This window comes from Saccopteryx leptura, chromosome 2 (assembly GCF_036850995.1).
Source record: "Saccopteryx leptura isolate mSacLep1 chromosome 2, mSacLep1_pri_phased_curated, whole genome shotgun sequence".
Taxonomy (NCBI): domain Eukaryota; kingdom Metazoa; phylum Chordata; class Mammalia; order Chiroptera; family Emballonuridae; genus Saccopteryx; species Saccopteryx leptura.
In genome coordinates this window covers 23,098,650-23,113,416 of record NC_089504.1, presented here as the reverse complement: position 1 = coordinate 23,113,416, position 14,767 = coordinate 23,098,650, and the positions used below count along the sequence as shown (strand labels likewise).

The 14,767-nt window shown below is 39.2% G+C and overlaps 1 protein-coding gene across 1 annotated transcript in view; it reads left to right on the top strand.

The window, feature by feature from the left end:
- UGCG (UDP-glucose ceramide glucosyltransferase) overlaps positions 1-9,564 on the top strand; it is a 42,170-nt gene extending 32,606 nt beyond the window's left edge. The window contains exons 3-9 of the mRNA XM_066367433.1: positions 610-712; positions 1,421-1,522; positions 2,980-3,092; positions 4,752-4,930; positions 5,887-5,973; positions 6,470-6,659; positions 7,042-9,564. Coding sequence (XP_066223530.1) covers positions 610-712; positions 1,421-1,522; positions 2,980-3,092; positions 4,752-4,930; positions 5,887-5,973; positions 6,470-6,659; positions 7,042-7,212 — 945 coding nt within the window. The 3' untranslated portion in view covers positions 7,213-9,564. The remainder of the gene's footprint in view (positions 1-609; positions 713-1,420; positions 1,523-2,979; positions 3,093-4,751; positions 4,931-5,886; positions 5,974-6,469; positions 6,660-7,041) is intronic.
- The last annotated feature ends 5,203 nt before the right edge of the window (positions 9,565-14,767 follow it).

The following is a 14,767-nucleotide window of genomic DNA, read 5'->3' as shown; positions in this document are numbered from 1 at the left end:
TGCTTGCACACGTGTCCCTCTCCCAGAGAAGCTGCTGTGACTTACAGCCAACACAACATCAGAAGTGTGCACAGGCCCTGGCCGGTTGGCTCAGTGGTAGAGCGTTGGCTTGGTGTGTGGAAGTCCTGGGTTCGATTCCCAGCCAGGGCACACAGGAGAGGCGCCCATCTGCTTCTCCACCCCTCCCCCTCTCTTTTCTCTCTCTCTCTCTCTTCCCCTCCCGCAGCCAAGGCTCCATTGGAGCAAAAGATGGCCTGGGCGCTGGGGATGGCTCCTTGGCCTCTGCCCCAGGCGCTAGAGTGGCTCTGGTCGCGACAGAGCGACGCCCCGGAGGGGCAGAGCATCGCCCCCTGGTGGACGTGCCGGGTGGATCCCAGTCGGGCGCATGCGGGAGTCTGACTGCCTCCCCATTTCCAGCTTCTGAAAAATACAAAAAAAAAAAAAAAAAAGAAGTATTCACAGCCATTATGAGTGCCCGCTTAACTTTTAAGCTCTGTGTATATACAGTTGCTTGTTTTTCTTAATGCTTTTTGATCAATCGGTAAATACTAACAAATGCTTCTTTTTTGTAAAAGAGGTTAATTTACATAAACCGTGTTCTTTGACTAGTATGAAGTCCTCCTATGTGTACAAGATCATGACGATCCAGCCATTGATGTGTGTAAGAAGCTTCTTGGAAAATACCCCAATGTTGATGCCAGGTTGTTTATAGGTAAGTAACAAATTCCAGCATAACCATTTGGCTTCCATTGTACTAGGTGGCAGTAAGCTTTGCTTAAAACTATATATATATATATAGATTAAGGTGTTAGCCACCCATTAAAGTGTTTAATTTATGTGTGTTTGTTGGAACAGCAAAAGATGTTTCTCTCTTTATGAGAAAACTTAAGTTATAAAAATAATCCATATCTGGGATTAACAAAATAACAAAAACTAACCCCAAATTATGTTTAACTCATCAATCAGACCTAAGAATCTTTTATTTTTGCTTCTTAAACGTTTCTACTGTGGGGCCTGTTCTGTATCTTGCACTGTACTTTGGAGTTAGCAATAGAATTCACTTTTATTGCAAAAGAAGTATTTTTTCAAAAGCTTATTATCTTAGTCTAAAGACTTTTATAGAAGTATATTTTCCATTAAATGTTGATTCATGCTCACTATTAATAAAAGAACTTAAGAATTAGAAAACTGAAACTAGTAAATTTTTAAAGATAAATGCTGTAATTCTCTCGAGAATGAACAGTTTTTTTCTAAATACCATATATCATTGTGAATAATAAGGAATGTAAAACAATGTTAAAGTATGTTTAAATTCTTAAATATGCAAGTGTTTTTCACTTCTGTCTACCATCTATCTGTATAATAGAAAATATTCCCAATGTTGCATGAATTTTTCACTGCTGTACCTTTAAAATTTTAGGTGGCAAAAAGGTTGGCATTAATCCTAAAATTAATAATCTAATGCCAGGATATGAAGTTGCAAAGTATGATCTTATCTGGATTTGTGATAGTGGAATAAGAGGTGAGGTTTTTCTTATTTATTTGATAAAACTATTCATTCGACAAAATGCCAAAAGCAATATAAAAATAAGTCTATCAATCCTTTCTGTTTGCCTAATAAAATAACTCATTTCATTATTATTTCATATAATATGTCAAGTTATACTAAGGTTTTGACTTTTTTATGCTAACCTGGTAAGTTTACACATGCAAAAATGTTTTCATTTTGAAGAGAAATTTCTAGCCATTAAGAAAAATAGCCACGGTCCATGGTACATTCTGTAAGCCTTTTCATGGGTGTAAATTTACCCTTGTTCATGTGACTCTTATCTTTTACTTATCGGTCCGTGTCATAATATACTGTCTCACACAAAGGGACCAGTTAATAGGTGAGTGTTTTACTAGAAAACAGCTTTTTACTTAGATGATTTTTAACGGGAAGCCTTTTATATACTGAATACATAATTTGTATTGTTAAATGTGTATAGTTACAGTAATGTCAGTGTTCTGTAGTATTCTATTCTGTTCTGTTCTGTTAATTACCTCAATGTCTCAGCTTCCACACTGTTGACATTTGGTGTCTAGCAGCACCCCTGGGCTCCCCCCACCTGGTGCCAGTGGCTCCTCTCTCTCAGTGTGACAACCAGAAAGGTTTCTAGGTGGTGCCAGGTGTCCCCTGCGGGGTGGCAGAACAGAGCCACCACCACAGAATATGCGTATTGAAGGTCTAGATACATTTTCATATCACAGAGATATTTCTTAAAGACTTGAAGGAAATAAAAGTGAAAATATGAGACAAAGGTGGGGCAATGATTTTACATTTTTTATTAGCTTTCCAATGCAGCTTTGGAAATGAACAGAAGTGTAGCACTCCTAATTAATTAGTCAGGATTGTCACATGTCTCTTAGAGATTGTGCCTATCACAGTTACCGTCTGAAGCTCTGTACTGTCATACTCCGGTGGGGTTTTCAGTGCGCGAATCTCTGTCAAGTGTAATGTTATTCAATTCCTGTTAGCAGTTTTATGAATAGAGCTAGGAGGTCTCCTACCCTCTGGTAAGTGTAGGCTCACTTCCTGTGGTTGAAGAATGGAGGAGCCAGCGTAAGAACTGAGGTCCTTTGACTTCTGCTCCGGTAGCTTTCAACTAAGACACATTGTCCATTATTCCAGTTTGGCGGATCTGAAGTCAGGGTAGTAAGGTTTTCAAGTATAGCCTGCTTCTGCTCCAGAGGGGGTATATTCTGCCCTAAAAATGTATAAAGTAAATTAACTTACCATAAAGTATGCCTTATTGAAATTTTGTATTCTCAGAGAGGCGATTGAGATTTATGTATTTTATTAGATCCAAATATAAAAAAAGAATTTAATTTTTTAAATAATTTAACAACTTACAAAATATCTTTATAGTAGTGTGCATTTTGCTAAAAAGAATATCTTTGCTCTCTCTCCCTTCCACCGCTTTGTCTTTTTCATTGTAGTCATTCCAGACACACTCACTGACATGGTGAACCAGATGACAGAGAAGGTAGGCCTGGTTCACGGACTTCCTTACGTAGCAGACAGGCAGGGCTTTGCCGCCACCTTAGAGCAGGTAAGTACAGCGGTCGTAAATAATATTCTTGTTATCAGATTCCTCATCGCCCAGAAGCGTGAGACTATTCTGAGAGTTGGGATGGTATTTTGGGCAAGACAAATTGTCTGCTAATCAAATTTTTGTTTAGTAAAGGAAACTGTGAATGGTTACTCTAAAATAAAATACTTTTTATTCTTACATGCCATGTTATATTTTTTAGAAATGTCCCAGTTGGTTTATGTGTCAATGGTAAACATCTCCCACATTGCACCCACCCCCATCGTTTAGGGTAGGTTTAGGTTTAATCTACCGTACTTACAGTGAATGGAATTAAGCCAGAGGAATTACTCTATTCTGTAAAGAAGTCTTTGGAGACTCCCAACAAGTCCCTAGTTCCACCTCATTCCTCAGACCTTACTTAGTAACTCCTTAAGGAATTAAGTGTATGTTTCTGATCTTAGAAGTTTGGTTCAATTCAGTACCACAAAGGGCTTCAATACAGTGTGGTCGTGGGGTAGGTAGCAAGAATCACATTCTTTTTTATTTTATTTTATTTTTTTTAATTTATTGTGTTTACATAGATTCAAGTGTCCCACCAAATACATCCCCCCACCCCCGTGTTCCCCTCAACATCCCCTTAACGCCCTCCCCCCTTCCCTCCAGAATTTGCTTTTCTGCTCTCTATAACGCTGTGTTATGTATATATAATTTCACCAGTCTCTTTCCCTTCATATTCACACTCACATTCTTAATTGTCCTATTAATTTCCTGTCTCTGTGTGTAGCTCTTGCCGTTAGAAAGATCACTGCTCCTCTCTCTCTGTCAGGCTGAGTAGAAAAGGCAGCATATCTAAGATGTAAATAACAAATAGGATTCCGTGCCTACTAAGGAGGGCGATGACCATCCTGTTCGACCATTAATGTAGCAGCTTGCATATCTCATGACTTCAAAGCATATCTAGGAAAAAGACAGTAAATTGAGAGGCAGAATTTTAGTGTCTGCCCTGTTTATGAAAAAGACACTGAAAAGTAAAATTGGGGAAATTGAGAAGCAGCTCAGTGACTCAGGGGCAGGAAGCAGCTCTCTATGAAAGGACACAGCAAAGGAGTTAAACATGAGTGTCCTGTATGTCAGTATAACTATAGGTGGTATTTGTATATACATGCATGCACTGGATGCATATACAGACATCCATTATATGTAGGTGTGTGTGTATTTACATGAACATTCTGAAAGCAAGAGGTTAAATATTTGTTAATATTTTGTATGACATTGAGTGATATTTTTACTCATTTTATATCTAAGTTAAGTTTTATTTGGATAAATCTTTGAATCTTGCAGTTTTAGGGAAGATATATTTATTTGAGAATAGAATATACTTTCCCCTAGAAGTAATAATAAGATTATTATAATAACAAGAGTAGTCAACCAAATAAATTACAGACAGCCTGATATATATATATATATATATATATGTGTGTGTGTGTGTGTGTGTGTATATAAACATTATTTTGTACCAATTTTTATTCAGGTAGTTTATATAAGAATAATGGGATATTTATCCAGCCATACTTAAAGGAAATTCATTAGGAATAAAAGTTTATAAGCACCATACCTAAAATTCTAATTGTATACATGTTTTTGGGTTTTGTTTTGTTTTGTTTTGTTTTTTGGCAGGTATATTTTGGAACTTCTCATCCAAGGTCCTATATCTCTGCCAATGTAACTGGTTTCAAATGTGTAACAGGAATGTCTTGTTTAATGAGAAAGGATGTGTTAGATCAAGCAGGAGGCCTTATAGCTTTTGCTCAATACATTGCTGAAGATTACTTTATGGCCAAAGCAATAGCTGATCGGTAAGAAAACTAAATTACATTAGGCTACAGTATATTTGGTACCTAACTTTGTTGATTTATTCTCTTTGTTAAACCCATGGATTAACGACTATTTTATTTGCTAGTGAATACAGAATAGGTTAATATTTTTAGAAAGTAATTTCTATTAATTATTCATAGGTAATGTTATAGTAGTGAAGCAAATAAATGTTCTCATTCATCTACACTCTTCACATTAATGTGGTTTGAAGTGATTAAAAAAAGTGTCTCTGTGATTGTGAATGTTTATTATTATGGTTGTAAATTTCTGTGTGTTTTAGAAGAATTAAAAATAATAGCGTAGTCATAAGCCAGTAGGTGAAAATTTAATGAAGATAATTTCAAATTTTGAAATTTTCGGCTTCTTTATGGTTTTGTTAAGAAGCCACCTAATGGTTCGCATGACAGACTTAACATTTCCCTATCACAAAACGGTACTGTTTGCTTTTAAAGGGGCTCCTTGCCTTATGTGATTATTTACTAAAGATGTGATTTTAAATATTGACATATGTTTTTAAAATTGTCTCATCAGTAGTGTTCATGTGGTTTACGGTTTCACAGTGTTTTTCAAGAGATACAGAAAGTCACTTTTTGCTTACATTTCCTATTGAACATCCACACACACGTTGCCCCCCCCCCTTTTTTGATCAGTAGGGACAGAGACTAAACTTTTAAATACAGAGCCCATTCCATTTAGAACTTTGAGAACGGCTGTGTTTTAAGTTTCTAAAACTAGTTTCTTCCAGCTCTTAGGCGGCACCATTAGGGACTCGCCTGAGTGGTGAAACACCATCAGTCCAACGTCCTCTAAACAAGATGCTAATCCCGCTTCCTAGACCCACCCGGTCACTGTGTACAAGTGACGAGTACATGTGTAACCTGTCGTGCTGGCCTGTGTTCGTCATCGTAGCTCACTGTATAATTGTCTTGGTTTTCAGAGGTTGGAGGTTTGCGATGTCCACTCAGGTCGCCATGCAGAACTCTGGGTCGTACTCAATTTCTCAGTTTCAGTCCAGAATGATCAGGTGAATCAACAGCTTTCTTCTTTTTACACTTTGTTAAAAGAAAAAGGAAGGGGGTAATTTTTATGTGGCATAACTTGGTGGTGGTGTTTTGTTTTTTTAATCTAAAATCAGATTTTGTTCCATTCCAGAAAAGAAAGTTGATCTTTGTTAAAATAAATTTAATGCCTCAATATATTTTCTTTAGTATGTAACATTGAAAGCATTAAAAAGAAAAGGTGTTGAAACTGTCTGTTTTTATGTTCATCTCTATTTTCTCATTTTCTGTACTTTGACTTATTATACTTTTTATTCATCAAAGTATAGACCATACATTGAATTTCTAGACTATTTTCCTTGACATCCTAAATAAACGTGGAAGAGGGATTCATTAAATACTCTTAAAAGAGGCAGGCCTTTATATAATAGGGTAAAGAACTGAATATTTTGGGGAAGAAAATTGATTTCATCTTGTAACCAAGCTATTGTTTAAGAAAATTGTTTTTTGTTGTTTTTTAAGGTGGACCAAATTACGAATTAACATGCTTCCTGCTACAATAATTTGTGAGCCGATTTCGGAATGCTTTGTTGCCAGTTTAATTATTGGATGGGCAGCCCACTATGTATTCAGATGGGATATTATGGTATTTTTCATGTGTCATTGCCTGGCATGGTTTATATTTGACTACATTCAACTCAGGGGTGTCCAGGTATGTGGTTAGGCATGAAAAGGTTGGCGGTCATTTGATGGGACTTAAACCTTTTCATTTAGGAAATGTGGAAGGAAAATCTGTCTGAGCCATTCTTTAGCTTCCTATTAAGATCGGGTTTAAATGTTCCTTCCATTAATGGAATGTGACCTCAAAACTTAACTTGATTTTCAACTTTCAGTTGGTCATGCAGTCACTTTTATTCAGATGCCAAAAAAAACAAAAAGTATTTGAACTCAGAATATATTAGGCTAGCATTTTTTTAATGCTCTTATCTACTCACAATTAACATTTTCTTTACAAATATAGAGTGAATTCCAAGAATTTTATTTTTTAACACTTCAGTGTGACGGTAATTGATTTTTTTTTTTTTAATTCCTAGGGTGGCACACTGTGTTTTTCAAAACTCGATTATGCAGTAGCTTGGTTCATCCGGGAATCCATGACAATATACATTTTTTTGTCGGCATTATGGGACCCTACAATAAGCTGGAGAACTGGTCGCTACAGACTGCGCTGTGGGGGCACAGCAGAAGAAATCCTAGACGTATAGCTACAGCTTTGTGACTGTATATACAGGAAAAAAGAGAAGTATTATAAATTATGTTTATATAAATGCTTTTAAAGATCTACCTTCAGTAGTTTTATCACACGTATGTTTTGGTATCTGTTCTTTAATTTATTTTGCATGGCATTTGCATCTGTGAAAAAAAAAACAGAAAACAAAACCAACATATCTGTAGTCTTGGCCAAATGGTGTACTTTATTTTGTGGAAGTAGAAAATCAAGAGAATTGGTTCTAAGAACCTAGGTTTGGTTTTTTTTTGTTTATTTTTTTAAAAAATAAATATATATGTATGTATATGTAAATATATATATACATAAGTGCTCTGCAACAAACACTGACAGTATCCTTCAGTAGAGAAAGTTTCTCATTTGTGAGTACACTGTTTTGGAACATCTGTGGGATGGCAGCAGCTTCGTTCGGGGGTTGAGAAGAGACTGGAAGGCAGTCACTGTTCCCGTCTACAGTGGACAATCTTAGGCAGTGAACAGTCAAGCCACAGCGAGGTACTAACTGGGAAACTTTTTCATGCTTTATGCCTACCTCTCGTAGTTGTTGCAGAGCAGATATAAATCGTAATAAGGTAGCTAGGCCTTGCAAAAACAAACAAAACCTTTAAAAATAATAATAAAAGAGCTGGAGTCTAGTATTTCTGTGAATCTGTGAGAGAGATTCTCTTGGTCTCACTGCAGTGAACCCAAAGTGGTTGAGTTTGGTTTTTAATCATAGCCATGCATTGAAGGCATCTTTTTGACCAACTCTCGTTGGTTCTGTCTTGAACCATTGTTAATCACTGTGCTGGTAAACCTTTCCTTCCCTCCTCCTCCCCTGACCCACCCCATCTTTCCGGAACTTTTTTTGGGCGGGGGGGAGGGTTGGGGTGGTTTTGTTGTAGTGTGAGTGGATGTTTTAATAGTTGTAAGGAAAAATGCATTTCAGACACATTTCACACATGAGCTATTTTCTTACACAGTATGTCTTATTGTTAAAAAGAATGTAATTTCATGATACAGGTATTTAATATCTTTTTTAAGTAAGGAAATATTCCAGCATCAATAAATAAATCGCAGTACGGTATTAAGAGGGTGCAGGATGAGTTTTACTCTTCAAATTAATCAGTATCAAACTAAGTCTACCGTGTGTGTGGGTTGTTTTTTATTTTATTTTTTTTTCTATTACAGTTAGTCTAGTCTTATTTAAATTGGGTTTTTGTAGTCCAGTTTGTTTGACAGTTAGACTAGATCATGCTCCCTGTAAGCGCATGCTTTATTTCCCTCTTCCCCTCATGCCGCTGAGCTGGCTTGTCAGGTTGTGCTTCACTTGTGGTGAACTGGACTTATTTTCTGTTTTGTTTTATTTTTTAAATAGGCAAATATGTAAGGGACAGTGCATAAGCCTTTTGTTTTCTTTTTCTTTCTTTTTCTTTTTTGGGTAGTGGAATGTTTGCTTTTCCTTTAGGACTGGGTGGCATGTTGTCCGTATGAGTGCCTGCTGCAGGGCTGACCCCGGCAATATGGCGGCTTCAACTCTCAGTCACCGCAATTTCCACGTCCGCCCATAATGTGTAGCATATTAGCAATAAATAACTACATATTTATAGAAGATGAACGTTTTTTTTCACTGCACTGAGCCAATTCATTTAATTGTTGAATGACTATCAACATGGGTTAAATTGTGACACATCTATAAATGTGTATCAACTGTGTATACACATTCTGTATAAGCTTTTCTCTGGGCCAAACCGCTGCATTCTTCTTCTCCCCCCCCCCCCCCTTTTGCCTTATGATGAATTTGTTTGAAGGGCATCTTTATGAACAAAGGCTTGGATGCACAACCCTTTCTCTGAAATGGGTGGTATTGTTCCCTAAGGAAAGCTGCACAGTGAAATCAGTCTAGTTGTGACCCACTCTGTGTTTATGTTTTGAAATCACTATTCTACAAGTTGAACTTTGCTGACCATGTTTGTACTTTGTTGGTTTTGTTTACTGAAGTTTGGTTGATGCCATCCTTTGCACTGCTGAAGTGAAATCTTGCTTATTACTTAGCTGTTTTGCTGATCTCAGTATGGGCAAGGGAACAATGAAACCACAATGGCTGGACAGACTTCTTGTGTTTTGTATATATAAAAAATAAATGACTGTTCTGTGTGTGTGTGTCTTACGTGATAGTGGAGTATTTCCTTAAAGTGAAGTTTCACTTACGCAGACAGAGTGATTTTTTTTGTTTGTTTAGCAAGTTTAGAGTGATGATAAAATGGTAAGAAATAATATAAATGTTGATGAAAACATCACAACAGAACTGTAGGGCGTCCAAATTTAATAAACTGTCTTTTAAGAAGTATCTAGAATATATCATGTTTTATTATTTAAAATCATTGTCCTTAAGTTTTTTTGTTCAAAAAATAAAAATTTGAATACAATCAATACATTAGCAATAATGTATTTTTGTTTCCTGTCTTTCCTTTTATATTTTTATCAGTAATCTTAATGTGTTCCACCATTTGTATCAGAATTATTAGAACAATTCTGTGAGGTGTTCATTCTGACATCTTCCATGTCCCTGTGCTAGAGGCAGACCAGTGACTTGAAGTTGAGCTTTCTGACATAGGTTGCATGTTAGAATTATCCAGAGGACATTTTTGAAACTAATAGATGCCTGGGACCCGCCCACAGAGGTTCTGGTTTAATTATTCTAGGGTGGGGTCTGAACTCCACTCATGGTTTACTGAGTAGACAGAAGCACTAGCCCATGAAACAATTAGAAAAGACCCATTCGCACCTGTGACCCCCTCCCACCTGGGTTCACAGCCTGAACTCGGCTCCAGTAGCCAAGAAAGGCAGGTCCATGGAGAGGAGTGGAGGGGAGACCGCAGTGCGGACAGACCCAGTGGCCCCCCTCACTCTGACCTTGCCTGGCTCCTCTGCTGCGCCACCTGTCTGTGAAAGAAGGATGCTCCTCACCGGAGACCCAGCCCAGGGGCACCGCGACCCAGCCATCCCACTCAGTAAAGTGTGCCTCTAGCCCTAGTGTTCAAGAGGTGATCGACAAAAATTTGAGTTGTTCAGTCTGAGAATGTTATAGCTAGGGCAAACCTCAAAGGGCCCTTGGCCGTGGTGAAAGCTGTGATCACGTCATGGGTGGGGTTGACAATTCCCGGAGAGCTGGGAGTGGCCCGCCGCATCTCAGGTGCCAATGCTGAATGTTATACTGCTTTAAAGTTCTGCCTGCAGCAGCGTTACCACTTGTTATAAACCCTCCATTTCAAAAGGAAGTCCATATTTTTAGTAACCATCTGTATTCTAACTCTTAAAAAATTCTTCTACAAAACCAGATTCAAACCTGCAGAACAACAATGTAAATGATGACAAATGTAGTTTAAGGTAAAATTCTTTATATGTAGGATGGACTTATATGATAGAGAAGATTAGTATTTAATGTGTTTGCATGGATAAAAACAGTTCATTTCTTTCTGAAGTTTAGTACACTATATTGTTTGAATTATTACTTATTCAAGTGACAGTGTGACTATATCAACTTCATTTTGTTGGAAAGAAAACCAACATTGCAAAATGGTGAGCAGTGATCCCTACAGAGCTGCTTTTCATTGAGTCATTTACCTAAATAAATATATCTGCAAGGTAATTTAAAATCACTATCACCACATATTCTAAAAACAAAAAAAAAAGACAGATCGAACAGTTTCTTAAGCAACTCATTGCCTGAGAACCAAACTGTGCTAAACGCTTCGCACGGCCCGTCCCAGTCCCGGGAGCGATCGGCAGAGACTGTGAGTACGTGTGAAATGAGTTTATGTGGTTCTGCTGTTTAGACTATTAGTCATCAGCATGGACTTGAAATTATCAGGACAATTTGAGGATATTGTTTCTTTCTAGGACTCAAGTATCTGTACCTCCCTCCCCTGCTTCCTCCCTACCTCCCACTGTCATCTGGATTTTTACTTTGTTTTCTTACCCTTGTCATCAGCCCTGGAACGTATGTCATCTGCCTTTGGGACTGACCAACAGCTGGCTGGCCACGGGAGCACAGGCAGAATGCTGAAGAAGTCCGGCAGACGCCGTGCGGTTGTGGAGCACAGAATGGAGTGGGTTTAGAAGTGGGGACTTGGGAGTGATTTCTATATACAGTGTGTCCGTCAAGTCATGGTGCACTTTTGACCGGTCACAGGAAAGCAACAAAAGATGATAGAAATGTGAAATCTGCACCAAATAAAAGGAAAACCCTCCCAGTTTCTGTAGGATGATGTGGCAGCATGTGTGCATGCGCGGATGATGATGTAACACTGTATACAGCGGAGCAGCCCACGGCCCTGCCAGTCAAGATGTGAACGGTACAGAGGAAAGTTCAGGGTGTTCTGTGGCTTGCTAAATTCGAATCCATGACCAAAGTGCAATGTGAATATCGGCGCGTTTATAACAAAGCGCCACCACATAGGAATAACATTACTTGGTGGGATAAGCAGTTGAAGGAAACGGCAGTTTGGTGGAGAAACCCTGTTCTGGTAGGCCATCAGTGACAAGTCTGTAGAGGCTATATGGGATAGCTACCTAAGGAGCCCTAAAAAATCTGTGTGTGAGCCCACATCGAACTGCACTGAATAGGTATGAAACTGGGAGAGTTTTCCTTTTATTTGGTGCAGATTTCACATTTCTGTCGTCTTTTGTTGCTTTCCTGTGACTGGTCAAAAGTGCACCATGACTTTACGACTTTACGGACACACTGTAGGTGACAGTAAATGTGATAGTTAAAGACAGTGTAAACTGAGGAGAGCCAAGGAACAGAATCTTGGGGGCCTATTTAGAGATAAGAGTGGGAGAAAAGCAGAAAATGAGCCCGCCGCGCCTAGGGTCACGTGGCCTTTGATTAGCTGTGGGATTCGGAACAGCTTAATCTGAGCCTCAGTCAGTAACCATGTGGAATGGGGAAGTAATGTATATAATGTATAGTGATGGTTAGGTCCTTTCCCCTTTCAAAGAAAGAAGTCACATGAGTGCCACAGGAGTCTTGGACAGATTTCATGAAGGAAAGGAAATGGTCAGGAGAGGTGTCATGGACAATAATGAAAGGCTGGTGGATTCGGGAGCAGACATACCCCCTGCGGTGATACCTGTGTTGCAAGACCTCAGTCTATTGGGATCTGTCTCAGAACTGATAGGTGAAGCGGCTTCTTTATGAATGAGTGTCTTCTTTTACATTATGGTATATTTTCAGTGAAAGAGAAAGGAGTGGGACTTTCAGGTAGAGCCAGAAATTGTTTCTGACCCTGAGATTGCCCATCAGGCTCTTGTGCAAGGAAAATGTTTTAAGAATGGCTGCTCTGCCCTGGCCGGGTAGCTCAGTTGATTAGAATGTCATCCTGATATGCCAAGGTTGCAAGTTGGACCCCTGGTCATGGCACATAAAAATCCACCAATGAATGCATAAATGGATGGAACAGTGGATCAATGTTTCTCTCTCCTTTTCTCTAAAATCAGTAAATTAAAAAACTTTTTTTTTCCAAGTGAAAGAATGGGAGATAGACTCCCACATGTATCCCAACTGGGATCCCCCTGGCAGCCCCCATCTGGGGCCATGCTCTCAAGCAAGCTATTTTTAGCAGAAGCAGAGGCTCCGCAGAGCAATCCTCAGCACCTGGGGTCGATGCACTCGAAAGAAGCCATGGCTGTGGGAGGAGAAGAGCCAAAGACAGGAGGGGGGAGGGGAAGGGCTGGAGAAGCAGATGGTTACTTCTCATGTGTGTCCTGACCAGGAATTGAACCCGAGACTTCCACATTGTTCTACCACTGAGTCAACCCGCCAGGGCCAAAAATCAATGTTTTAAAGAATTTTTTTTAATTAAAAAAAAAAAGCCTAGGAAGGCAGTTCAATAGAGAATAAGGGGCAGAAATCATATTCTTTGGGTTTAAGGAGCACATGAAGAAGAAATGAAAGCTAAAGGTACAGATATTTGGAAACTGCAACAGGAATGCAATCCCACCCAAGGTCTCAGTCATTCTAGGCTATAAAGAACTTCTCAAAAATTCAAGTCAGGAAAGTGGGTTTGAGAATTAAGTCTCCCATCATCCTGAGTTAGGTCTTCTCAATTCATAAACCTCTTCTTACTCCAAAACTAACCTATTGAATATTGGCCTTTTTTCTGGGAAGCACACAAACCTTTCCTCTGTAACAAGATGGCCTCTTCGTTGTGTCTCTTAGTGTCTCAGGAATGACATTACAGCCACCTCATGAGTTGGAAAACTGGCAGTCAGTCCCCAGAGGTGGTCAACCTGTCACTCGGGAGGTATCGCGTCAGTTCTGTGTGCGGGGACTGATACAGTGGTGAGCCTAATGGGCCAGCACACTCATGCAGAATTTCTTATGCTCAGCAGCAGGTCACTATGGGCCAGTTCAGAGGCTGAAGTCCTGTTCTTCCTGGGAAGAAAGGCCCCTTCATGGAAGCTGAGTTGACAGGGTGCCATGTATTCTATTTCCAGTAGCTTTCAATGTTTGTTATTAAAATAAATTTCACTATTAAAAAAAAAAAAAAAGGGAAGAGACAATGAAAGCGTATTGTCCATCCCAGTCTTCAAGTTCTGTGACTTTAACCTAGGCCAGGGGACCCCAAACTTTTTACACAGGGGGCCAGTTCACTGTCCCTCAGACCGTTGGAGGGCCGGACTATAAAAAAAACTATGAACAAATTCCTATGCACACTGCACATATCTTATTTTAAAGTAAAAAAACAAAACGGGAACAAATACAATATTTAAAATAAAGAACAAGTAAATTTAAATCAACAAACTGACCAATATTTCAATGGGAACTATGCTCCTCTCACTGACCACCAATGAAAGAGGTACCCCTTCCAGAAGTGCGGCGGGGGCCGGATAAATGGCCTAAGGGGGCCGCATGTGGCCTGCAGGCCGTAGTTTGGGGACCCCTGGCCTAGGCCATGATCTGCATTCCACACGAAGTCTGGGGCCCCAGAGCCCTCCCACCGTCTGCACCTTTTTATTTTATTCTTCCTTTGCTTTCTGCTTTGACTCTACATGGACCTAGAGCTTAACCTCTGACTGGCTTCTCCTCCTGGTCCCGTGTCATGTTCCTCAGCATCACTCAAAGTCCCACCAGAGGTAGTCTTTCCTTTTCTCATTTCATTTGACCTCATTGATGTAAGTAACATTGGTTACATTTCCAGCTCCTTCAGGGCCCAGACTTGGCACACCTTTGTAGTCGCTTCTGTGCCTTTTTATCTCTTCCTTCCTCCTGGCCCTCCACTGCTTTTACATAACAGCCACTCCACAGACTATGTTTTTAATTGCTGGTCAAAGAGGAACGCATTCATTCTGGTTTAAATGCTGTGTAACACTTTTCACCTGTTCATTATCTTAGAAATATATTTGCTATTTCATTCCTTCTGCTTAACAAAAGGACTTATCTGCATATGAGTAAAATCATACATTTTTGTTTCTTCGGGAATCTTCTGGTTCTGATTTTTGTTTCTTTGTTTACTTCAAGAAGCCAGTGGATATTGGAAGGAATTAGA